The 26,397-nt window shown below is 37.9% G+C and overlaps 1 protein-coding gene across 2 annotated transcripts; it reads left to right on the top strand.

The window, feature by feature from the left end:
* The first annotated feature begins 6,463 nt into the window (after positions 1 to 6,463).
* LOC120209777 (SART-1 family protein DOT2-like) lies at positions 6,464 to 11,625 on the top strand. Of its 2 annotated transcripts, XM_039208692.1 has the most exons (5): positions 6,464 to 6,923; positions 7,024 to 7,120; positions 10,239 to 10,298; positions 10,395 to 11,007; positions 11,369 to 11,625. In XM_039208692.1, exons 4-5 carry the CDS (start codon positions 10,491 to 10,493, stop codon positions 11,455 to 11,457), a joined length of 606 nt encoding a protein of 201 aa, XP_039064623.1. In that variant the 5' UTR covers positions 6,464 to 6,923; positions 7,024 to 7,120; positions 10,239 to 10,298; positions 10,395 to 10,490; the 3' UTR covers positions 11,458 to 11,625. The 2 variants fall into 2 exon arrangements, with proteins under 2 accessions (XP_039064623.1, XP_039064624.1); XM_039208693.1 differs by lacking the exons at positions 6,464 to 6,923; positions 7,024 to 7,120 and adding an exon at positions 10,074 to 10,092.
* The last annotated feature ends 14,772 nt before the right edge of the window (positions 11,626 to 26,397 follow it).

Here is a 26,397-nt window from a genome sequence, read left to right as displayed (position 1 = left end):
AATGATGTGCCTTGGAGCTGAGCGTAGTCGAACTCGAAGGTTTTTTGTTGGCAAATAGCCGTTCTTGCCTTGAGTTATGTTGCAAATGATGTGTCTTGGAGCTGAGTGTAGTTAAACTCGAAGGTCTTTTGTTAGCAGATAACCCTTCTGGTATTGAGTTATGCTGCAAATGTTGTGCCTTGCAGCTGTGCTTAGTCGAACTCGAAGGTCTTTTGTTGGCAGATAGCCCTTTTCGCCTTGAGCTATATTGCAAATGTTGTGTCTTTGAGCTGAGTGTAATCGAACTCGAAGGTCTTTTGTTGGCAGATAACCCTTCTAGTCTTGAATTATGCTGCCAACAATTTCTTTATAATAATGGCTTCCTTTCACGGGTCAAGCCGGTCATAATTCTTCAGGTGGTTCCTCTGAGCTGGTCTGAACCAAGTATTATGATTTTTTGATGCCTCCCCTTCACGGAAAAACCCACCGATAAATTCTGTCAACCGGATATCTTTCGTCGTGGAATTGAAATCTAGCTTGAAAATGTTAACTGGAAACCTGTTACTCATTATTAAGTTAAGATGATCTGGATTCGTTATGAATTGGCTCCCAAACCCATCTGAAATTGATTCTGAGATCTGTAGTTATGCCAAGTCGGTTGAGATGTAGCTTCTCACTACTGAGTTAAGTAACCACCATCGATCTTTAAAGGAGCTTTCGAGTCGAGTATCTTTCGTCATGAGGTCGAAACTTAACTCTGAAAGCTGCAAAAAATTATGCATGTGAAAAATGATAAATGCTATTAAGTATGTCTAAGATGCATGTAATATGAATTAGCCTTGGACGGAGTCTCGTGCTTTGTCTGTCGATCTTGATCCTTGGAATTGATCATTCCCCATTTTTTCTCGGGTTGCAGCCTTTCACATTTGAGACTGTCCTGTTTGAAAATGTTTTTTCCTTCCTCTTATTTAGGAGGGAAAAATGATATGAAAATAGAAAAATTCTATAAAACATTACTCCTTAATTCAGGCTCGCAATCAAATCGAATTAAATTATAAACATGAGTTCAAAGAATATCAAAGGAATCAATAGCTCTTTTAATGCTTTCAGAGTTATAGATCTTTGACAAATATTCAAGTGGATGAGTTGGTTTTAGGTAGACCTAAGGTTTCAGTCATAAAAAATGTCATTTTTTTGATCATTGCAACATTCTTTTTCTTTGGCTTGGCATTTTAATTGGATGCGGACAAAATGACAACTAATATTATCAATTACTAGACCTTTTATTTCGGTTCTCTAAAATCTTCCATTTGTTCAAGTTTGTAAGCTCCTTTAACAAAGACAGTGCATAAATATCGGTCTAAAAATAAAATTCCTGAGTGCTCGTGTGAAGTTGACTATAACAGGTGCTCTTTAACTCCTTTAGCCCATTTTTATCGAAACTCTTTATTTAAATTTGCCATTTCTAGCTAGATGAATCCATAGAGCCGGGCATTTAACCAATTGCTCTACAGGGACAGCTTAATATCATTGTATAGATATTATAACCACCTTTATCAGACTAGCTGAATATTATCCATAAAGTCGGGATGTTTAACCAATTGCTCTAAAGGGACAACTCAAGTTTTATTGTATATTATAATCACCTTTACCAGGCTAGCTGAATCTTATCCATAAAGCTAAAGCGTTTAACCAATTGCTTTAGAGGGATAGCTCAAGCTTTATTGTATATATATATATATATAATTTGGGTATACGGATTCAACTTCTTAAGTTTATCAAGAAGAACCTGATAAAGTGTAGATGTTTTTTGAAAGTCAAGAAATCTTGTCTTTAGAGTTCAATTTCCAAGCAACTGACCTAAACTAGATTTACCTACTCGATTATTCTATCTGTGAAGATCATTATCATCATCGAACGTCTTAAACAAAAAGTATAAATATGTCACATGCAAAAGATGCCCCATGTTGTTCGCACCTATGCACATCTAAATACCAAGCCTCTTTTCATTCTTTTATGAGAAGAGAAAGCTATATCGGTTCTTGTAAGGGAAATGTATAGTGTTCGAGCTTTTCGGGGTAAAGTCCTTGTTTTGTTACTTTGTCAAAGATCTGTAACTCTGAATCATTTACATAGTTTTTTAATTCAACTGATATTCAAATAATTTCAAGTTGTAAATTTGATTCAATGCTCATCACAAATTCATTGAAATGTCCTCATAAAAAGAAATATGTCAAAGTTCAAAAGCAAGTTACCAAAAAAATATGAGAAAGTTCAAAAAACAAGTCTAAATAGGACTCTGCAAAATGGAATAAATCCTCATTAGGATGCCCCACTATTTCCAAAATGTCGAGGATTAGGGCTTTATATATACTTACTCCACATCTTTCAACCGTTTCATTTGTCGAGGCTTCTTTTGATGTACCCTCAAAAGCACAAATTTCTACTTTAGGAGTGTTCTTGCTTTCATCCTTTCTTATGAGACATCTCTTGTTAGTTAATGTAATGAAAAAAAAGAAGATAAAAGACAAAAAATAATGTGAAATATGCAAGAATGCATGATGCATGAAGTTTCGAGGCACTGATCCAAAAAATGTGTATGTTATTATAAATAATCCTCATTGGGGACGAAAGTGGTACGTCTTAGGAGACAAAAAACATTTTAATGGTATAGATCCCGAACAACCTCTGACAGGTTGATTCGTCTTCCGTCTTTTTCTATCACCGGTTGAATACCCTGTCGAACCGTTCCGGCTCCTTTGGCTAAACTGTGCAAGTGACGAGCTGCTTACCCCAAAAAGTCTCGAATGACTGCATCTCCGGCTTTCACTCTCTACTGAGCCTGTTCCTAACGAAAGTGCCATTAGAGTCTTCCATCGATAGGAACTATCCGAAGCTTGTTTATTGAATTTGTCAATAGTGACCTGTTGTCTTTAAAGGAGCTCTCCAGGTTAATAACCTTTTCTCGTCTTGCCCCTGCAAATTTTTGCCAACTCAAAAAGTTTACTTATGGTGTGCTCGGCGTAAATCTTGGTCCATCATGAGTATTCTTTGATCAAACTGAACTTCTAAGTTTTTCATCTCTTTTATTATAATCCCTTTGTCCATTAATACGAATTATTTACGTTTGACGAATACGTTTTTTGTGGATCAACACCACTTTTTGAATGATGCAAATGATGAAAATAAAATAAAAGGAAACAAAAATGAAAAGAGTTAGTGAGGTAAATCAAAACAATAATGAAAATGAAAAGTCCTACCCCACATGATATCTACCCAACATACTTATTATTTTGAACAAGTCCTAACCGCATAAATTTTTAGTTCTCATGTTTTGAACATAAAATGAGGCATGAAATGAATTCAATATAGCTTAGGGTTTGAAATGAAGTTTTAGGGTGGACTTTAATTCATGTAGTCTCCCGGTTTAGGTTCTAAAAACGGTACCCGAGCTCTTGCTGGTGCCACATTGGGCTTGCCAGACCCTTAGTCCTAAGCCAATTACAAGCTTGTGTGGACTAAGTTAAACTCGAGAGGAAACATTCCCTTATGCACGTACGATGAATAAATTCACATGAAGACATAAGGTATATGAATCCCGAAGGCTACTTGCTAGGTCCGCACGGTGAATAAATTCACATGAAGGCGTCGCTTTCACCCCCACTTAAATAGGGCTCAGAGCTCGGGTATATAGCATACGATGAAAAGCAAGTTTGAAAAGATGAAATCATTGAAAAAACCGTCAGTACAACTATTTATTTGAAAAAAATAATCAAAAGTAAGTAATAAGGATCGAAAAGTTACCTTAAAATTCAAACTTACCCTTTTCGTTAAAAAGACAATTAGAAATTACCTTAGCCTGACTCACTTACCTGTCCCCAGCGGAGTCGCCAAGCTGTCGGAACCGCCTCCCGGTTGGGCCCAGAATTGAGCTTCGACTTGGATTAAATGCTTAGGAGTCGCCACCGACCATTTTAAAACGAATTTAGGTGGGTCGGACACCATCTTCCTGATCTATGTTGTACCAGAAACGCGTCGGGTTCGGAGTCGGTTACGGTTAAGGAAGGATTAGAACCCTTGAACCGCCCTTTCGGTACCAATTAATTTATCGGTTGTCTTTAATTGCGAAAATTAAGAACTTAAATTAAAATTTAAAAATCTGATTCGAATTGTTTATCTTTGATTAGTTGGAATTTTTCTAAAAAATGATCGAAAATGTTAGTTAATAAATAATAAATAAATCAAAGAAAAACGTAGGAAAAAAATAATAAAAAGAAAAATAACAAAATAATAAAATCAAAAGAGAATAAATGAAATAGAATAGATTAAAAATAAGAAATAAATAAATAAAAATAAATCGCAGAAATAAAATGAGATAAAATAAAAAAAGAAAAATAAAATAAAATAATAATACTAATAATACTAATGATAAAAAAAAAAAATATATATTAATGATAAAATGGACTGAATTAAAAAAAACCAAGTTTGAGGGTCAATCTCAAAGTAAATTGAAGAATAATGAGAATTCAAGGGAAAAATATAATGCTTACAAAATAGGGGGACCAAAGTTGCAATTCCCCCCCTTAATTCACGAAAACGTGCAGATCTTCTACATCCCTGAGTCGGTTTGTGGGTCGAATCCAAGTTGCAGACGGGTCACATACAAACCAAAATAACGCCAAAAAAATTCTTTTCACTCATTCTCCCTAAACAACAATCCAACCCCCTCCTAAATCCTCTGAACTCTCTCAACGCCCAGAACACGATGGAAACACGACCACCACCCTGGTGGCTAAACGTCGCCCAACTTCGTCGAAAATCGCTCCGGCCACCACCCACGGTGGTTGGTAAAACCCAAAATTTACCTAAACGTTCTTCCCGTCACCCGAAGCGAAAATTGAATCCCAAATCGCCTAAAAATGCCCTGAGTGACGTAGATCTAGCCCGAAAGGTTCGGGTTTTACCTTCTCTCGATGTGTCCTTTGGACTTCCTGGCGAACCTTCCCCTTTTAGTGTGTGATGCCTTTTTGTGTGGTGGGCTTTGGTTGATTTTTTATGGTGTTGTATTTGGGTTATTTTGCTCTCTGTGTTTTGGTTGTTCGATGATGTTGTCGTGTTGATGGTTTGGTTCACTGTTTTCTCGTGGCTATGTTGTTATGGGTTTCGATTTGTTGTGTTTGGGGTACTGTTGATGTTCTTGGTTTTCTCTGTCAATGCTTTGGTACCCTGTACTGTTGGCTTCACCGAGGCTTTTATAGCTCGGTTTTGGCCGTTTGGATCCCTACGATCTCGGGATTGTGGTTGTTAGTTGACTGAGATCTTCGTGCATGTTACACCGGTCGCCTCGGGATGATTTAGTTCCGTTGGTGCGGCCGGAAAATGCGTTGGCCGTTAGTTTGCTCCCTAACGGCGTCGTTGACCTATTGACTGGTTATGTTAGGGTTTTTCAAACCCTAATAGTCTTGGGCTGGTTCAGGCCCTCCAAACTGGACTGTATTGGACTGGACCTGGAAAAAAACTAAAAAGAAATTAAATTAAAAAAGAAGATAAACAAAAACCTATAATAAAAATATATTATATAATTTTTTTCAAAAAATGTTTTTAAAATTATATATTGTATAAGTTTTTCAAAATGTTTTTTAAAACTATATATTATATATATTTTTAAAATGATTTTCAAAACAATATATTATATAGGTTTTCAAAATGCTTTAAAAACCCTATATTATATATTTTCAAAATATATATTATATATATTTTTAAAAAACCGTTTCCAAAACTACATATATTATATGTATTTCAAAAACATTTGCAGATTATATAATATATATACATATATATATATATATATATATAAAATCAGACGAAAATGGGTGGCAATGAAGGAGCAATCCAAAATTTGTTGGCTTGGAATAAAAGCAAATTGAGAATGATTGATTATGTCACTGATACAAATTCTTAGCCTTCTTGATAGACACTTCGAAAGAATCTTATACATCCCTCCAACCAAACTAATGGGCCTATAATCATCTAGGCTTCCTGGATTTAGTCTCTTCGGGATGAGTGTGATAAAAGTGTGGTTGATTCCATGCTCCCAGTCTTTTCCTAAGAAGAAGTTCTGGAAGAATTTCATTATGCCTTCTTTGAGGAATGTCCAAAACTTTTTGAAGAACCCCATATTCAACCCATCAGGCCTTGGAGCTTTGTTGCTGTCACAAGAATTAATAGAAATTAATGCTGAAAAGGAGAAAGCTTTGCAGCTATCGAAAATTTTTGAAGAGCAGGTTTGATTTCTTTGTTCTTTCTTTCCGAAAATACTTGGTTTCTTCTCACTGTAATATTATTTGCGAGTGATATGAATGATGGTAATAATTACTTCTATGGAACAAATTTCTCAGGATAATTTCATTCAGGGAGAAGATGAAGACGAGGAGGCTGATAATCACCCTATTCGTATCTATTCGTAATATCAGTTATGTGTTTAATGTAGTCTGTTTCTGTTAGTGCCATATCTATCCTTCTTTGTCTTTCTTGAGATGTGCAAACCAAACACTCCAACTGATTATGTGAATAACTAAATCATTAATTATAAATAGAGCAGATGATTTAGGATATTGTTGGAAGTCGTGGATTAAGTTATTGCTATTTACAAACCATGTTTTCACTACTGTATCTGTATTCTGTAAAATACTTCATATGGGTAGGCCAAAAGGGGTATTGTTCATTGTCATGAATAGGGTCTAATGTTTCATTTTGAGTGTCGTCTTTTTTTATTCTTGTATCTCAGCACTTGACTGGTTGGCTCTTTTTTTCATGGACAATCTGTTAACATATGATCTTGCTGGGGTTAAAGTTCTTCATGGCCTTGACAAAGTGGTGGATGGTGGTGCTGTCGTTTTAACACTCAGATCAAAGCATACTTGCTAATGGTGACATTAATGAAGGTATAGAAGTGTTGGGTGCCACTCATGTATTCTTTTTTTTGTCTATGTTTATGATGTGACAGATTTTTGTGTAACAGAGCTTTCTGGTATGTTCCGACAGATATTGTTATGCTAGAAAATACTGAAATTAGAGAGCAGAAGCGGCGAGATGCGGCTTACAAGGCTACAAAGAAGAAAAACGGGGTTCACGAGGGCAAGTAAGATTCTGATTTATATAGCTGAATCTAATAGTTTACCTCAGTTGAGTAAAATTAAATATAAAACCCTAGATTGAACAAAATAATAGGTCAAGCTTTTTACCCTTCTTTTTTAAACAAATTTTGAAAAACGTGTGAAAAAAGTAAGTGAGAGAAGCTGGAGCTTCTCTCTAACCTAGGAGATTTCAAATTTCAAAATTCCAGGGGCAGAGGGAGAGAGAGAATATGAGTGATGTTTAACAGCCTTCTCCATCGTCGTCCGTCGCTTGCCTTCCACCGTCCGTCGCTTGCTGTCCGCCGTCCTCCGTACTCCGACCACCGTCCGCCGCCACACATCGACCTCCTTTTGACGCCTTTTTTTTTATTAAGGATCATCATCTATCCATAGAGTTTCCTTTTTCCTAGTTTATTTCGATTGATTCCCCTTCAATCGGAGCAAATCTAAACGCCTTTCTTCGCCGATTTTTTCATCAGCAGTCTTCAAAGTTCGTTCCAGCTGTGCACGCCGGAAGCTCGTGAAAAAACCCAAGTATTAAACTGTGAACACCCACTGCCGTTCACCTGAATTTTACTGTCACTGTTCAGGAGCTCTATTCAGAACGCTGCTGCTGGTTCTGGGTTTTCACGCACGTTGTCATAAACCTTTTCATCTCTGGTTTTTTTGGTTCAAAATTAAATAGTTTGGAAGCCTTTGCATTCAAAATGACATTCAAGAATCGCGATGAAGCAAGAGAGAAACGGGCTGAAACCTCAGCTCGTCAGACTAAGAATAGTCGTCAGTCCGAGATAGAGGAAAAGAAGAACGTAAATCCTTTGAAAAAACCAGATGTTAAGACGAAACGGGTGGATTTTATACTGTCGAAGGTGACTGATGCGGAGCATCAAAATCAAAGAGATGGGCAGCAGACAAAGACTGCATAAATCAGAGGAGGTGAGGAAGAAGCTGAGTAGTACAGTGGCAGCGGAAGAATATGAGAGGATGGTGTTGGTGACAAACAAGAATAGGAATGATTCGTTGGTTGAAGCAAGGAGTGTGGAAGGGGCCATTGCGCAGATTTCTGAGGCGGAAATCCTTCCTCAGGATTCTCACGTTTTTAACTACTGGAGGAAGAAAGATTATCCAAGAATCAACAATGGGTTTAGAACTGGCTGCTTTACGTTATACATTGATAATTTACCAGAGAATATCCATTGGAAGCGGTTTGGATCGTTATTTTGCCCATACGGTCAGGTTATTGACTGCTTCATTCCAACTAAAAGAAATTCAAAGGGGGTACGTTTCGGTTTCATTCGCTTTGCTACAATTGGAGAAGCACGGAGAGCGATCTCAAAGATGAATGGCGCTCGCATTGATGGTAGTAAAATTGGAGTCTTTTTTTCTAAATACAACACAAGACATTCTTTTTGGAGAAAGTCTTCGCCAGTTGACCACCTAAAGCCTGAGAGAGAAAATGTTACAAGAAATAATCTCTATACAGTAAATGGTGTTGTTGACGAAGCTAAACTTCAAGTTTTGGATAACTGCCTAATAGGGTGGTGCAAGAATTATACCAAAATCGGTGATCTTGCTAGCCAAATGCAAGACAAATGACTCAACGGTTTCTCGTTAATGAGAGCTGCTGGGAATGTAGTTCTCATGATATTCGAGGATTCTGATACGTTGAGAAGGGTTAAGAATGAACAATCAGAGACTCTTGCAGGGTGGTTTTCTAGAGTTGAAGTTTGGTCGGAGAATCTAGTGGTAGAATGTCGTCGAGTATGGGTAGTTTGCAAAGGGATTCCTTTTCACGCGTGGAATTGGGGTACTTTCAAGAACATTGCGGCTAGGTGGGGCAAATTAGTATCAATTGATGAAAGCTCTCAGTTTCCTTCATCTTTTGATCGTGCAAAACTTCAAATCCTCACGAGACTAAAGTAAGGATTAATGAGTCCTTGAGTTTGAAGGTCGGTTCTAATTCTTTTGAAATCATGGTGCATGAAGTTGAGCCTTCTTTCAAACCAAACTCTTGGATCCCTGAGGAAGTCGATGATTCTCCAGATCTGAATTGTTTTCTCGGGGCAACGTTGGAGAATTCTCTGTCAGGATCGTCAGTGTCATCCCCAGGTTTAAATTACCCCGTCGAAGATGTTGCAATTGAAGGTCCCCACTTAGAAAAGGTTTCACTCATAAGAGTGTCATAATTGATGAGAAACCGAGTAACAAATTGGGGTTGCACACAATGGAGGCTGTGGGTCATTCAAAATTAAATATCGTGGAGCATCTAGCTAATAAATCAGTTGATCATTCTGATGGTGTTAGCCTCAGGGCCTCGGAATATGCTCTTATGATGGGTCTCATTACTTCTCATGGTTCATCTACTGACACATTTCAATTAAAGGAAGATATCCCAGTGGTGCCCCCTATCCCTGCGAAATTAAGAACTAATCGTGTGGCGAAGAAATGCAAGACAAAGAAAAGAGTTCTGAATTTATTGGCAAGGAAACATTGATTGAAGGGAAGGAAGTGTGGTTTTGGTTCATTAAAGATAATTATCGAGCTGATTTTTTTGGTGATTTTGATACATGTTGGTATTTTTGTGGAGTTCCCTTCAAAGGCGAATGTTTTTGGTTTAATGGTTTTAGGTGTTGTTTTTATGTATGTTATGTCATTAAATGTTGGGTTGTTTTCCTATTGATGGAGGTTTATCTTAGGTATAGGGTGATTGCCTTTTGATTTTTGTGGTCGAGAAGGTGAGAGCTTTAGGTGATTATGTTTTTTGTAATGGTGTTTATCCTCGTTTGAGGGTATTTCGTGTTTTCATATGTAATGAGGCGTTTTATTCAATGAAATATAAGGTACTCTTTTCTTCCTTCCTATGTTCGTTAACATACTTCTTAGTATGTGGACGAATACGAAGGGAGTTTTTAATGAGACCTCCAACTTCTATAAAAAAAAGATACTGCCACAACATGACGATCCAGCCACAGATGAGGTTTGTTTATAAGTTTTTCCCTCAAGCTTAATCTTTCTTTTCCTTTTCAAATTTCAATTAAAATTCAAAGCTTCCTTGTATTTTTATTGGAAGAAAAGTGGCATTTGGTCATTGGTGACTTTTTTTTACTTATTATTTATTTTCAGGGAGTGACTCTGGATGAAATGGGGCGCTTTACTGGTGAAGCTGAAAAGTAATTAGAAGAGGTAATTTTTAATGGTCTTTTTGAGCTGTTAGAAGCATATTTTAACATTTTTATGCTACTGATGTTCCCTCTTATTTTTGTTTTATTCACTTGGCAACTCCGTAAAAGGTTGCAATGAGTTCCCACTAATAACCGTGTTGAAGATCTTAATAATGCTGCGAAGATTTCATCAGATTATTACACCCAAGAGGAAATGCTTCGGTTTAAAAAGCCCAAAAAGAAGAAAGCTTTGCCGAAGAAAGAGAAGTTGGATATAGATGCCCTTGAAGCAGAAGCCATCTCTGCTGGGCTTGGTGCTGGAGATCTTGGATCTAGAAATTACTCTAGAAGACAAGCAATTAAAGAGGAGGAGGCCAAATCTGAGGTTGTAAAGAGAAATAATGCTTACCAAGCAGCATATGCCAAAGCAGATGAGGCATCAAAGCTACTGAGGCTTGAACAAACTCTTACAGTAAAACCCGAGGAAGATGAAAATCAAATTTTTGCTGATGATGAAGAGGATCTTTATAAATCGCTTGAAAAAGCAAGGAGGTTAGCTCTTAAAAAGCAAGAAGAAAAATCAGCTCCACAAATTATCGCGCTTCTTGCTAGCAAAGCCACCAGCAATCAAACTACAGATGATCAAAACACCTCCATTGGAGAGGCACAAGAAAACAAGGTTGTAATCATAGAGATGGAGGAGTTTGTTTGGGGTCTTCAGCTTGATGAAGGTTTACTTTCTTTCAAAATCTGGGTCACTATGATCTTGTTCAAAACATATCCACCTTTCTTGTGTGTTCGTGTACTGCCAGATGCTGTATCATCTGCTAATAGCCTGGATTATGTATTTTATCCTCACAGTTTTCTGTGCCCGGGTGGTCTCATGGAAGTTTTAGGTTCTAGATTTTACACCACTTATGAATTTTTGTCTTAGTTTTTATTTTGTTTTTTGAACATCCCTCTTTTATCTTTTGGCCACAAGTGCTTAGACCAACCAACTTGATCCCTTCTTCAATAATAATAAAAAGAATGTTATCTTTATGCTCATAATTTCTTTCTGGTAATAACGTTTAATGTTGGTTTGGTGTTCAGAAGCACATAAGCCCGACAATGAAGATGTTCTCATGAATGAGGATGAAGTGCCGGGAGCTTCTGAACAAGAAAGAAAAAAAATTGCATAAAATGAGGTGGGTGGATGGTCGGAACTCGGAAGTAGCTGATGCTAATGCTGATGAAAAGCCTGCAAGTGAGGATAAGGATGAGATTGTTCCAGATGAAACCATTCATGAAGTTGCAGTTGGTAAAGGATTATCAGGTGTACTGAAGCCGCTTAAAGATCGAGGAACACTTACAGAAACTATTGAATGGGTTGGCCGGAACATGGACAAGAAAAAGAGCAAACTTGTTGGCATTGTAGACGAAAATCATCAAAATGATAGATTTAAAGATATTCGCATCGAAATGACAGATGAATTTAGCCGAATTGTAAGGACTTCAATCTGATCTATATTTCTTTATTAAGTCTATGCCTTGGGAGTATAATCTATTATATTAATGTCAAATAACAGAAAAAATAAAACTAATTTTGTCAAGGATTATAAATGCTTTAAGCTCATAGCATGCTGAAGTGTACTGTTTTTGGTATCAAAATTTGTGGTCTAGAACAAGTCCAATGTTGATATATTTAAAATTAATGTCTTATTATCTGTGCATTTGGGCTTACAAATTAGGACCTTGTCTTCTCCAGATGACTCCCAAGGAAGCCTTTCGGATGCTTTCTCATAAATTTCATGGCAAGGGGTAGGGATGGGCATGGGACCTGAACCCGACGGGTTCTGACCCTACCCGATTGGGTCAGTTTTTTAAAAAAATGGGGGTTGGGTCGGGTCATTTTTTTAAAGGTGATGTTCGGGTCGGGTAGGATTCTGGTGTAGGGTGAAAAATACCCGATCCGATCCGGAAAAAAATATAATTTTACCTAATATATTTAGGAATAATTACAATAATATCCCTTTATATATTGTTTTTTTTTCAATTAAATCACTGTTATATTCGTGAAAGTGACACTTTTAAAAAAAAATCATGAGTGAGAAAGTTAAAGAGAGAGCGAGTGAGAACTAGGGGGTAGTGCTTCTTCACACAAAGGTAGATCTTTATCTGGAGGAGTTTCGTGGGTTGCCTTTGTGGACATCCTTAGTAGGAGAGTGAGCAAAAGGGAGTTATGGGATTGTTTTAATCTTTATGGCAAAGTGATTAAGGTGTTCATTCCTTTCGTTAATAGGAGACCAAATTATAAGTATTGCACATTTGCCTTTGTGCACTTCGCAAGTAGAGAGGATTTGTTTCTTGCAAAGGGAGGTTGAATAATGCATTGATTGATGTGAGGAAAATTTCGGTGTCGATTGCGAGATTTCAGAGGAAGAGTAGTTCGAGGAGTTTGGAGCGTAATAGTGTGGTGGGGGCAAGGAGTGCAAGAGCAGAGGAGCATCAGGGAAGAAGCTTGAAATCCCGAGTCCATGATGGTGGGAAGATGTTGTAGAACAAGCTTTATGATTGGAGGTCATATAAGGATACGGTTGTGGGAGTTAAGAAAGGTGAGGGCACGAAGGTGAGTAGATATGGAGTTAACAGGGGAGTGTATAGTTATGGAGTTTCTAGAGAGGGGAAGAAACCTCTGGATGTGTTCATTCCAAAGGAGGAAAGTTCTTGGTTGAGAGCGTCTTTAACAGGAATTTGTAAGGAGACCTTTGAAGTTGATTTCGGGCAGAGGGCGCTTAAAACTGACGGTATCAATGCTAAGGTGGTTCGTTGGGGTCATGCTTTTAATGCATGCTTAGTAGTTTTCCGCTCTGTAGGGGAGAAAGTTGCAACGTTGGAAGAGAAATGGGAGGTTCTTTCATTCTAGTTTGATAGGTTGGAACTTGTCTTGGACGTGAATAATGTCCCTTTGATGTACTGTAAGGTTTATTTGATAGGTGTTCCTTTAAACTACTGGTCAGTTGATTTTTTCACAAGTTTAGCTTCTAGATGGGGCTCTATAGTGAAGATTCAGGATCAATCTGTTCAGAGATCGGATTGCAGAGTGGCTCGCTTGCTGGTAAGGGTTGCAAGTCTGTTCGATATACATCCTCAGGTCTATGTTAAAACGTTCGGTACGTCGTTTACTGTTAAAATTAAGGTGGAAAGAGGTGAAGATTTTTTTCCGATGTTAGACGAGGTGGTTGAAGAAGTCGGTACAGTGGATCCTTGGGCGGAGAATTCACAGAATTGGAGCCAAGAGGATGAAGTGGAGGGCAAGATGGGCTAATGGGTAGTCAGAAGATGTCAGGCTCATAGGTCAGAGTGGAAGCATGGGTCTGGGATTCTCCATGTGGGGTTGGCACGCTTGGCGAGGGGTGTGTCAAGGAGAAAGCAGTTTGTGATTGTAGTGGGGCTGTTAATTTATGTTTGGTGGAGACATCATCTGGTGGAGTTCCAGGTCAGCAGGAAGTGTTGGGGGGATTTATTGATGGAAGAGAAAAGGGCTTGAGCAGGGGAGTTTTCTCTTTGGGGGCTGGAAATTGTGACCTAGAGAATGGGTTAAATTTTAGAATGGGGTCGGTGGAGATTAGTGGGCTTGCAAATGGGTTTTCTAGTCATAAAAGAGTTGGTAATAAGTCTGTTATAATTAGTGAATTGGGGGATGATATACAGACAGTTTATCGGATGAAGAAAAGGGAAGTTTTTCAGCAGTCAGTCTTGAAGGATGCGACTCATGAAGATGGTTCAGAGAAGGAAGGTTCTCATGGTTCACTTTTGAGTTTGAGTGTCAGAGAGTTAGATGGGAATCAAGGTGTGAGATGCTCAATAGTTCCTTTGGATGACAAATGGAAATCACTGGGAGTGGAGGGAATTAGTTTTAAAAACTCGTTCCAATTTCTGTCTTGTCCCTGGAATAATGCGGCTCATAGGAAGTTAACAATTGCTCCCACTAATTCTGGTAGTTTCGGCTCGGAGGGTGAAGTTTCTATTACTTTTCTTGATAGAGTATATAGAAGGGTGGATAGGAGTTTGTGTAGGGATTCTTTGGACCAAGATAGCAGAACTTCAGAGTATTCACACCCTTCGGGTAATGCAAGAAGTGAAGTAGCTGCTACCATAGAGGTATGTGACATGTTAGGGATTTCTTTTAAAGAAGGGCATGAAGTTTTCGAAGATGAGATCATGAGGATGGAGTTGAAAGGGGTTCCACGGGATTCCTGAGTGTTGGTGACTGGTTGTTCTTGGTTGTAATGATTGTTTTTTAAATGTCTCAATTTAAAATGATCTCCTGGAATGTTAGGGGACTGGGGAAATCAGAAAAAGTCCGAGCTGTTGCTAGATTAGTCACCAGAGTTAAACCAACCATTCTGCTTCTGCAGGAGACTAAACTTAATAATTTCTAGAATGGTTTATGGAGGAAATTGGGGGGTATCTGGTTGAAAGGTAAAAGCTGTCAGCCAGCGATTAGTTCTGCGGGGGGCTTAATCTGTTTGTGGAATGAAAACTTTTTTGAAGTCAATAGGGAATTTTTTCATAACAGATTTATTGCTTTGTCAGGGAAATTTAAGGCGAATAATTTTGAACGTGTATGGTCCGGCTGTAGAGGCTGATAAGGAGGAGTTCTTTAGAGATCTGAGCAGTTTTGTGCAAACTCTAGAATTGCCAGTGTGCTTAGGGGGGATTTCAATGCCTACCTTGATCCAAAGGAGAAAATTAGAGTGGCTCAGAATTGGCATTCTTTGGATATTTTTAACGCTTTTGTTCAGGGTTTTAATTTTTTGGACTTACCGTTAGTTGGAGGGAGGTTTACTTGTGCAATAATAGGGAGTCTTCCACATGGATAAGATTAGATCGGTTTTTATTAACGGACATCTTCTTTCAGAACTTTCCAAAAGTAATTCAAAAATTACTACCTAAATCCCTTTTCGACCATAATCCTTTGTTGTTTGAAGAAGATTTCATAGAATAGGGTCCTAAACCTTTTCAAATTTTCAATTATTTGCTAGAGGAAGATGAGTTTGTTGGGGTGATACAAAACTCGATTTATAATTTGAAAATGGAGAATGATCGAAGGGGTTTGCTTAGAATATTGCAAGGAACAAAGAAAGTGATCAAAAACTGGCCAAACACAAATCAGAATGGGTTTTCTGAGCAGATTTCTGATGTGGAAACAAGGATACATGATTTGGAATTGAGGTATCAAGGTGGGGGTATTTCTGCTCATGACTGGGAGCAACTTTTGCGTTGGAGGAATGATTTGTGGAATTTGCACACGAATGAGGAAAGTATTTGGCTACTGAAGTCAAGACAAAAGTGGATAATGAATGGGGATAGAAATACAAGATTCTTCCACTTATGTGCTTTGAATAGGAGCAGAGTAAATGCCATTTCGACATTGAAAATGACGGGTGTTGAGGTTACTGATCCGGACCAGATTAGAGCTGCTATTTCTTTTTTTTATCAACTCTGGAGGTGGACGAAATAAATCTGAACTTTGCCAAATTAACAGATGATCAAAAAGAAGGTTTAGAGGCTGTTTTTTCGGAAAAGAAAGTTTGGGAGGCTATCTTCTATTCGGACAGCGCGAAGGCACCTAGTCCGGATGGGTTTACTATGGGATTTTTTAAAAATTTATGGCCTATAATAAAGAAGAATATTATGAAATTTGTTCAGGATTTTCACAGAGGTAGGAATTAGGAGAACGGGGTTAATCATTCTTTCATATCTCTAATCCCCAAGAAACTGACTCCAGAGGTAATTGAAGACTTTAGACCCATAAGTCTTGTTGGCAGCTTATATAAAATAATTTCTAAAGTGCTTTCGAAGAGGCTAGTTTCAGTTATTAAAGGCATAGTTAGCCCATCGCAATTTGCCTTCATTCCGGGAAGACAATTGCTTGATTGTGCTCTTTTGGCTAATGAAGGCATAAAGTATTGGAGGAAAAAGGGGAGGCGTAGAGTAGTCTTCAAAGTTGATTTTCGTAGGACTTATGATTCGGTGGAGTGGCCAATTTTAATGAGAATAATGAAGGTTATGGGTTTTGGGGATAAATGGATTTCTTGGATTGATCGATGCATTCCTACAGCCTCAATCTCGGTGTTAGTGAATGGATCTCCAACTGAGGAATTCCACATTACTAAAGGGTTGAGACAAGGCTACAGTCTGTCCCCTCTCCCGTTCAATTTAGTTGGGGAACTTTTAAACTTAATGTTGATCAAGGCTGCTGATTTAGGGCTTTTTCAAGGGTTCAACATCGGTAGGGATGGTAATTCCTTTCATTTGACCCATCTACAGTTTGTAGATGATCTAATATTATTCTGCAGTGATTCACTGATGCAGATTTTAAATATTATGAGAGTTTTGAGGGTTTTCAATGTTATGTTTGGGCTGTATTTAAATTTGTCAAAGAGCACTTTGTATGGTGTCAATTTGGAGGTTGATAGGATAAAGGATTGGGCTAAGGAAGCGGGATGTGGAGTGGGGTCTTTTCCAATGGCATACCTCAATTTACCGATTGGTTCAAGGAATAATTCTGTAGGTTTGTGGGAACCGGTAATCCAACTTTTCAATAGAAGACTAGCAGGTTGGAAAGCTAATTCTTTGTCGATGGCTGGCTGACTTGTGTTGGTTAAATTTGTATTGTCATCATTGCCGATTGTTTTCCTCTCTATCTTCAGAATACCAGTAAAGGTCACTCAGAAGTTAAATTCGTTGATGGCCATTTTTTTATGTGGAGAAGATCAATCTAAGAAGAGAATTCACTGGGTGAATTGGAATTCGATATGTAAGCCTTTTGAAGAGGAAGGGTTGGGAATCCTTGAAATTAGCTTGATGAATAGAGACTTGCTTGGGAAATGGGTTTAGAAATTCGCAAATGAAAAAAACAGTCAGTGGAAAAAGATGATATGATGTAAAAATAATGTTAGCAACTTATCTACTGCAATAACACAGGCTGCTTCACCTATAGATTCTTGGGTATGGATGGGTATTTTGAATAATTATGTAAAAAAGGATATGATGGGGGAGTGTTTGAGAACAAATTCCAAGATCCAAGTGGGGAATGGTAGGTCGATTACCTTCTGGACTGATGTTTGGGTGAATAATTTGACTTTGAAAACTCAATTTCCCAGAATTTTTGCTTTGTCGACGAATAAATGGGGGCTTGTATTCGAGTTTGGTGGTTTTCATAATAATATTTGGGTTTGGAATATTCATCTAAGAAGAAACCTATGTGATTGGGAATTGGAGCAGTGGATTACTCTAATATCTTTGCTCGAAAATATAGGGCTTTCCGGTTCAATGGAGGATTTTCTTGCATGGTCGGGAAATGGGGCTGGTTTGTACTCGGTCTAGTCTTACAGACAGACAGACGTCGAGCAATTCTGAAGGTAGTTTTGAGTGGAAGAAGTGGGTGTGGACAGGTTTGGCTCCTCCTAGAGTCCAAACCTTTCTGTGCAAATTTGCCATCGTAAATTGGCAGTCCGAGTGGAGTTGAAGAAAAGATGAATCCCTTTGGATAATGTTCTTTGTCCGTTATGCGGTTATTATGAGAAAATAGTAGAACACCTATTCTTATTATGTTCTGTTGCAAGAGAGATTTGGAACAAAATACTAAAGTTATGGGATATTTCTACTGCTTTGCCTCAAGATCCCACTTCCCTTCTCTGTTCTTGGGCAAACCTAAGACAAAATTCTATTATTTGGAGGTTTATCCCGGCTGTCGTGTTATGGTCAATTTGGAAGGCTATGAACTTGGTGGTGTTTGACAACGAAAATGTGGACAGCATAACTCTATTCTTCTTCATTAGACTTAGGTTGGCTAAATGGTACCTTGCGAAATACCCGACTCTTGTTTGCATACATATTTGCTAGTAGGGGATCTATCGCAAGCCGATAAGATTCAAAAAAACTTCTAGCTCTAAAAAGGTTATTGGTTGGTCACCTCCACCTTTGGATATGTTTAAACTTAACGTGGATGGGGCAATTATAGGTGATGGGTTGAAAGGTGGAATTGGAGGTATTTTAAGAGATTCAAATAGCTCGACCTTAGCTACTTTCTCTAAAGCAGTAGGGACTACTCTTCCTATTTTGGCAGAACTGAAAGCTATTAAGGAGGGAATTGATTTTTTTCTATTCATCTGGTTGGTTTAAGAAGGGAAGACTTATTATTGAAAGTGATTCAAAAAGTGCAATGGAATGGATCTAGAACCAACACTCTGCCCCTACTTCCTTCAGTGATCTGGTAGAGGAAATTGGGGCTCTTATTTATGCTTTGGACGATGTTCTTAGATGGATTCCTAAGAGTTGTAATATGGAGGGTGATAAGTTAGCTAAGCAGGGGATTGGTTGTTTTCTCGGGGTATGCATAAGCTTTGAGTCTGTAAGGGTGGTGGTAGTCTTGTAAAAGGTAAACCAATCAGGTATCTAAATTGGTTTACCCTAAGTCAGTGTTGCTGGTTTTGGTTGTTTTTGGGTGTCTTCTGTTTTTCTGTTTTTCTGTTTTTGAATGGGTGTTTTTCTGGTTGTATCTTATGTATTTTCAATTGTTGAATAAAATTCTTAGGCACTCTTTTCCTCCTTCCACTAATTAAGGAGCTTCTTTACAAGCTCTTATAATCAAGAAGGGGGTTTTTAACGAGGCCTATAATTCTTATCAAAAAAATTAAATCACTGTTTTTATTGAATAAAAATAATATTTTTTATTATTTCGAGTCGGGTCGAGTCGGGTTCGGATTTTCTCTCAAAAAATCGGGTCGGGTTGGTCGAAACCCGACCCATGCCCATCCCTAGCAAGGGGATAGGCAAAATGAAGCTAGAAAAACGGATGAAGCAATATCAAGAAGAATTGAAGATGAAGCAAATGAAAAACTCAGATACACATTCACTTTCGGTAGAGAGAATGAGGGAAGCTCAATCTCAGCTGAAAACACCTTACCTTGTCCTTAATGGTCATGTCAAACCAGGGTATGTCTCACATTTGCTTGTGTTAATTTGTGATCTTAGCTTCTCGGATTGAAATTAAATTTTAGTTCAAGAACTGAAACAAGTTCACATATCTTATCAGCTACTCGGAATTAGGATGTAATATCTAGTTTCTTCTTCTTTCTTACCTGTAGTATAGTGATCTTCAGTTTTTCTGAAATGGACATTCTACGATCTTGACATCCGAAATCTACTTGGTCTACTCCATTGGTAATATATCCTTCATTCTGGGTTTGCGACCTTGTGACTATTAGTCTGAAATCAACCGGACTTGTTCTTGTAGGAAATGAAGCTTGGTTTACCATTTTATGCTACTGTTGTTATGGCTTACCACTGCTTTTTTTTTATCATTTACTAACTTGAGTGCTTGTTCATTACATTTTCAATAGGTTGCAATTGTTCCTCATTTCTTGTGTGATAATTTCAGGCAAACTAGTGACCCTACAAGCGGCATTGCTACTGTTGAGATGGATTTTCCAGGAAGCTTGAGACCTATGACTGCTGATAGAAAGGCAAGTTGATCCTTAACCTTGTACATGTATTGACCATTACATTACAAGATACATGAAAACCAGTCTTGTATCTATGACTCTTCATTAATGGGGATGATTCTCAAATTTGGTGAAAAGCTTTCGTTTGTGTTTAAAAAAATTGAATTTTTGCTACTTTCAAGTTATTATGTTTGGTTAATTTTTGTTTACCATTCCAATTCTATAGGTTGAGCATTTCTTGGGAATCAAGCGCAAGGCTGAGTCGGGGGATTCAAGCACACCAAAGAAGCCTAAATCTTGAAATTTGGACCAGTAAGTAATAATGATGGAATGCTAATTAACATGATATGATTTCAGTTTCTTTGCTCGGAAGTGGAATTTTTATGCATCGTTCGAATTGGTTGTATGATCAAAGATCAAGATGATGGCAGATGTCTGCACACTGGCGGCCATGGTGGTCAAGGTATTATCTTTAGCCAACCATTGAACAAAAACACTAGTAGCCGAGAATTTCTCAAAACCTTTAATTCCAACTCGTTGTTATGGATCATTTGACGTATTTTTGTTACTAATGAAGTTTCAATGGATATGGAGGATGATTCAATCGAGGAAGAACCCCTCGTATGAAAAAAAGGTGTGTTATTGAGATATTGATTAAATTTTAGATGTATAACTCGGAAAGAAAGGGGCATGTTTATGCAATTATCCTAGTGTCAAATGCATACTATTCAATTCTGATTTTATTTTTTCATCTTGAATACATTCATCATCATTGCAGTATTCCATTTAAATAGTAGTAATGATAATATAGGTTGCAAAACTTTTAAATTCAAGATTGCAGGATTCCATTTAAATAGTAGTAATGATAATATAGGTTGCAAATCTTTTAAATTCAAGATTGCAGTATTCCATTTAAATAGATGTGGCGTCGATGGACTTAAATTTTGTTAGGATTTCGGAAGATCAGAGAAGCTTGTTGGAAAGGCCCTTCTCGGAGGAGGAGGTTTGGGAGGCTATTACGTCGACGAATATTAGTAAAGCGTCGGGTCATGATGGTTTAAGTATGGGCTTCTTCAAGAAATTTTGGCCCAAATTAAAGCCTGAAATAATGAGATTCTTCAACGATTTTTTATGGGGAAGAACTGGGAGAATAAAATAAATCATTCCTTTATTACGCTCATTCCTAAGAAGTCGAATTCGAAGGGGTTGGATGATTATAGGCCGATAGGCCTTGTGGGGGCTCTTTATAAAATGTTATCAAAGGTTCTCGCTAGGAGGTTGAGAGGCTGTATTAATGATGTAGTAGCGCCATCACAGTTTGCTTTCATCCCGGGTCGACGGATTATGGATTGTTCTTTCTTGGCAAATGAAGGTATAGACCACTGGAGGAAAAAAGGACTTAAAGGAGTGGCGTTTAAAGTGGATTTCAGGAGGGCGTATGATTGTGTCGATTGAGGGATGTTGTTAAAGATTATGGAGAAGATGGGATTTGGTATGAAGTGGTGCTCATGGATATTAAAGTGCATTTCGACGACCTCTATCTCTGTTTTAGTCAACGGGTCTCCGACGGAAGAGTTTAGGATTGCTAGAGGGCTTCGGTAAGGGTGTTCTTTGTCCCCGTTGTTATTCAATATGGTCGGGGAAGTGCTAAATTTGATGTTGTTTAAGGCAGTAAATTTGGGGCTTCTTTATAGATTTGAAATCAGGAAGGTAGGGAATTCTTTCATGTTATCAAATCTTCAGTTTGCGGATGATATGCTAATCTTCTGCAATGCCTCTTTGGGTCAGTTGAAGAGTGTTAGTAGAGTGCTATGCATTTTTGAGTTAATTTCGGGTCTGCAGTTGAATTTGGGGAAAAACAGTATTGTTGGAATTAACATGGAAGAGTTTGTTATGAAGGAATGGGCAGACGAACTTGGGTGTTCTACGGGGGAGTTTCCAATTGAGTATCTGGGTCTGCCTCTTGATGCGAAGAAGAATTCAAATGTGCTTTGGGAACCGATAGTCCAAATATTGTACAAAAAATTAGCAGGGTGGAAAGCGGCTTCCTTGTCTCTAGCTGTGAGAGTGGTGTTAGTGAAATCAGTGCTTAGCTCCTTGCCCATATATTATCTGTCCATTTTCAGAATTCCAACTCAGGTCTTGAAGAAGTTAAATTCGATCATGGCCAAGTTTTTGTAGGGAGGGTCAGAAGAGAAGAAGAAGATTTATTGGGTTAAATGGTCAGTCGTGTGCCTCCTTAAACATTTAGGAGGCCTTGGTATTCCATATTTGAATTTATTGAATAGAGCACTCCTTGGGAAATGGGCTTGGAAATTTACGATAGAAAAGAACACTTGGTGGAAAAGATTAGTGTGTAGTAAGTACAATGTAGACCCGAGAGCGATTCAGATTGAACTTACAATAACGAATAGGGAATCCTGGATTTGGAAAGGAATTCTGAACAATTGCGAGAAGGAGGATGAGTTTGGGCAGTGTCTCCAAAATAATTTAAAACTTCAAGTTGGGAATAGTGAATCTTTAAGGTTTTGGTTAGATAACTGGTTGGGTGGTTTCACTCTTAAGGTGCAATTTCCAAGAATGTTCGCGTTATCAGTCAATAAGGTGGGAACGATTGCTGACTTTAGATGTCAAGATCAATGGGGATGCTGTTGGAACATTCCTTCGAGAAGAAATCTTGTTGATTGGGAGGTTGAGTAATGGACAGAGCTAATGTCCTTGCAACACAATATTCATTGCTATGAGGAGAAGAATGATGGATGCGTTTGGCAGGGGAATGGGGAGGGTATTTATTCAGTAAAGTCTTGTGTTAGGCTATTGTATGAAAGACAAACTATTAATTATGTTTGGACGAAGAAGGCTTGGATTGGGTTGGCACCCCCGAGAGTGGAAATCTTTATATGGCAAGTAATTCATAAGAAATTGGCCGTCAGATCAGATCTTGTTAAGAGAGGCATTGAAGGTGTGGAAGATGTTTTGTGTCCTCTCTGTCGACTTGAAGTAGAAATTGTTTCGCATCTTTTGGTAACATGCAAGTTTGTGTGGGATATTTGGTGCTCCTTCTTGCGACTTTGGAATGTTACAGCGGTGCTGCCATGTAACCCGGAGGACCTTATTGTTGCTTGGATGGAATTAGTTTGTTTCTCTCCCATTTGGTCGTTAATACCAGGCGCGATCATATGGTCGGTGTGGAAATGGAATGAATTATTTTTCAAAGAAGGTTGTTTCGATTCAATGCAACTGGAATTTCTAAGCAGATTTAGATTGATTTCTTGGTTTGCGGCGAAATTTCCTAATGCGAAGAAGCAGTTTGATAGCTTAGTGAGTAATCTATCCTTGGCGGATATTCAGTGGAAAGTTAAGAGGACGATTTCCCTCTCACCTGCTTGGTCCCGCCTCCCTCAGGTTTTCTAAAGATTAATGTTGATGGGGCAGTAGAAAAGCAGTGGCTTAGAGGGAGTATTGGTGGTCTTATTCATGATTCGAATGGTAAGATGTTAGGTTCTTTCTCTGAAAAGGTGGGACCTGGTCCTCCTATATTGGCTGAATTGATGGCGGTTAAAGCAGGATTAAGCTTTTTCTTTAGGAGGGATTGGGGATCTAAAGGAAGATTGATTCTGGAAACAGGCTGTTTGAAGGCATTGGAGTGGATTAAAAATCCTGGTTCTTTCCCAGCCTTGTTCGAATCTTTAGTTAAGGAAATTTGCGCAGTGGTGACAAATAAAAATGTTATCCTAAGGCATACTCAGAGATGTTGTAATTGGAAGGCTGATGAGCTTGCAAAATCAGGTATTGGGTAATTATGTGGAGTTTTTTTTTACTGTTTTGGTATGTATAGGAAGTTTACGTTGTAATACAAGGTGGTAAACTAGTTCCAAATAGAGAGGTCTTAGTTGAGCAGGCAATTTAGAGTGGGTTATTTTTGAGGTTGTATATTGGTTGTGTGAGTGTAAAGAACTTTGGATGTACTTGGTTTTACAGGAATAAAATTTTTGAGGTACTCTTTTCCTCCCAATGTCCGTCGAGTTATTTTTGCAACTTGATGGTTATGAATGAGATTTTTAATGAGACCTCCCATTTTTATCAACAAAAAAAAATTATTATTATCTGCCATAGATTTGTTTGATGTGTGTAATATTCAAATCTTTTATATATGATCTGTTCATAAAGAGGTAGGGTTTAATTACATTGTGCAAGTTTCTTTAATTTTATTTGAGATATAAGTTAAAAATGAGAAGATTTTTACAGGTAAAAAGATGGCGAATATATTCCTGAACAAGCGACTTGCTGGAAAGTACAAGAATAAAATTACTGTCTTAAACTACTCAACAATGGAGAGCACATCTCATACATTAGTCCCAGTCAAGAGGAAACCCTAAATTCCTGAGGTTGTTGATCTAAAGAAGCCACCAACAGAGGTGAAAAATAAAACTCATACAAACACTATGATCCGAGTTTCAACGAAGTTGGCAAATATTTGATTACTTATCTTGCTACGATCTTGAACTTCCCTATCTGTTGTTGCTGCAAACACAGAAAATCCCCATAATCAAAAACAGAATTTCAACAAGCCAGTGCTCACAGGTTCACATTTGATATTCAATATTGATCTTTTCTTTAACATAACATGACTGCAATAACCGTGATTGAGTACCAAAAAAAATCATCCAAATTATGTAGAAAGCTTAAAAGAATGCACCTTTTTCCATAACTCAGTGTGAGATTTGCAAAACCCTGCCAACAGCACCCTTCTTCATATTCAATGCAAACACTTGCCTCTTTATCTCTTCTCAGGGACCCTAGAACAATCAATCCCTTCAGGATCCTCAAAGAACACTTCTGGAACTAAAAGGGCACACACCAAATTAGCCCACTTAGCGTCGACTACTTTGGTCGGACATAAGCAACAAGAAAAGGGTTTAGCATTCTTAGTTTCCTCTGATTTGGAAGCTAAGCAAAGGTATGCAAAACGAATCACCTTCTGGGATTTGTTTTATCAATGGATTCCCACAACACGTGGAATGTACCATTAACTCACAAAATACAATTGGATCTTTCGGCTCCCCATCTGTACTTTTGCATACTCAAGATGGAATCCATCTTCCTGCAAGCAGTTAAGTAATGAAACTTCCCCCTGAAAGATGTATAATATTTGTGATCTGATACTACCTATTAAAATTCGTACGTGTTATTTGAGGACAACTCTTAATTTCACCTTGTTCGATAGATGATAAGAGGGATGGTGATTTGTAGCCTTCATTAATACAACTTTCCACATCTGAGGTGAGTTCCAAGGGGTTAATCTCTGACATTTCTAGACCAAGAGTTTGACTACCAATTACAACTCTTTTCCTTTATGGCAATTTCCCCACATAGAATCGCAAGCCCCCACACAACAATCTCATAGCCCCAAAATAAGGACAAAGAGACGGAGAGAAAGCATTTTCACCAATGGCTATCATCCGAAGGAATTAACTCATGTAAGGGACTAAAATTTACCAAATGAATTAACTCGTGCACTAAAAGACAACATAAATAGAAAAAACAAATTAAAATTTAATTAATCTCTCAATTGATGCCACAGTTAACGGAACCCTTAATATATAAACTTGTGAAGATTCGCATAATCATCCCTTCTTATTTTTGAAGACTTTAGGGTTCAATCACCATACAGAGGCCATTGTTTTATTTCCATATCAAAGCCCGAGCACCCCGATGTATGAAGGGATGAACCAAAGAAAATCTTCTCTGAAATTTAACTGCTTGAAACAGTTCCTTATATCCCCTATCAAGGGATATAGCTGAAGAAATATCTCCATCCACCAAGAATTCACCTGCACTTCTAATGGTCCAGCTTGGCCACGAGAAAGGGGGTCACAACCTGCAACATAAAAATGCAAATAAAAATATATTGATTGGCATGAACTCTAGAGAACATCATAAACTATCTCCAGCTAAAATAGCCAAAGTAGATAAAAGCTCCTCACCTTAAGAAACCCGTCATACAGCTGGAAAAGGCTGTTGCACACCAAAGCAAAGTTATCATCGCTGTCATCATCACATACCATGAGCTTCCACATATATTCAGAGATTTGGTGAAATTACTGAAACCAAGATCACATAAATTTGTCTGTATTTCTTTTTGCAATTCTACCTGACATACCTTAGTTGTCTATCTTCTTATCTATAACTACTGGAAGGCAAAGACAAACATAACAAATTCTAAAGTTCTAGTTTTCTTCCATTTTCTAACTTGTGTAATTATTTCACATCCTGCTGAACTATTCTTGCAATATCCTAGGTGTATTTTTTTTTCTACAAAATGCATAATATAGCTAGAATTCATCGTATATCAACCATGCGCAGGTTTGCTTACAAAACTACAATTGCTAATTAGGAGATGCAAAGATTTTAATTCAAATAGAAGTCACACCATCTATAGTGATTATTATTGTAGATTATTTGTCACTAAAAATGCTACACAAGGAGGGAATGATATCTACATTCTTACATGACCATGGTCTTGCAACTAGAGGCCAACCTTTCGAGGAAAACAGAAAACACAGAGATAACTACATACATGACTAGCTTCTAGGAAATTTTATTGATATCAACAATGTAAACAAT

Source organism: Hibiscus syriacus, unplaced genomic scaffold (genome assembly GCF_006381635.1).
Source record: "Hibiscus syriacus cultivar Baekdansim isolate YM2019G1 unplaced genomic scaffold, ASM638163v2 tig00020138_pilon, whole genome shotgun sequence".
Lineage (NCBI taxonomy): Eukaryota > Viridiplantae > Streptophyta > Magnoliopsida > Malvales > Malvaceae > Hibiscus > Hibiscus syriacus.
The sequence above is the reverse complement of the archived record's forward strand: the minus strand, read 5'-3'. Positions and strand labels throughout refer to the sequence as shown.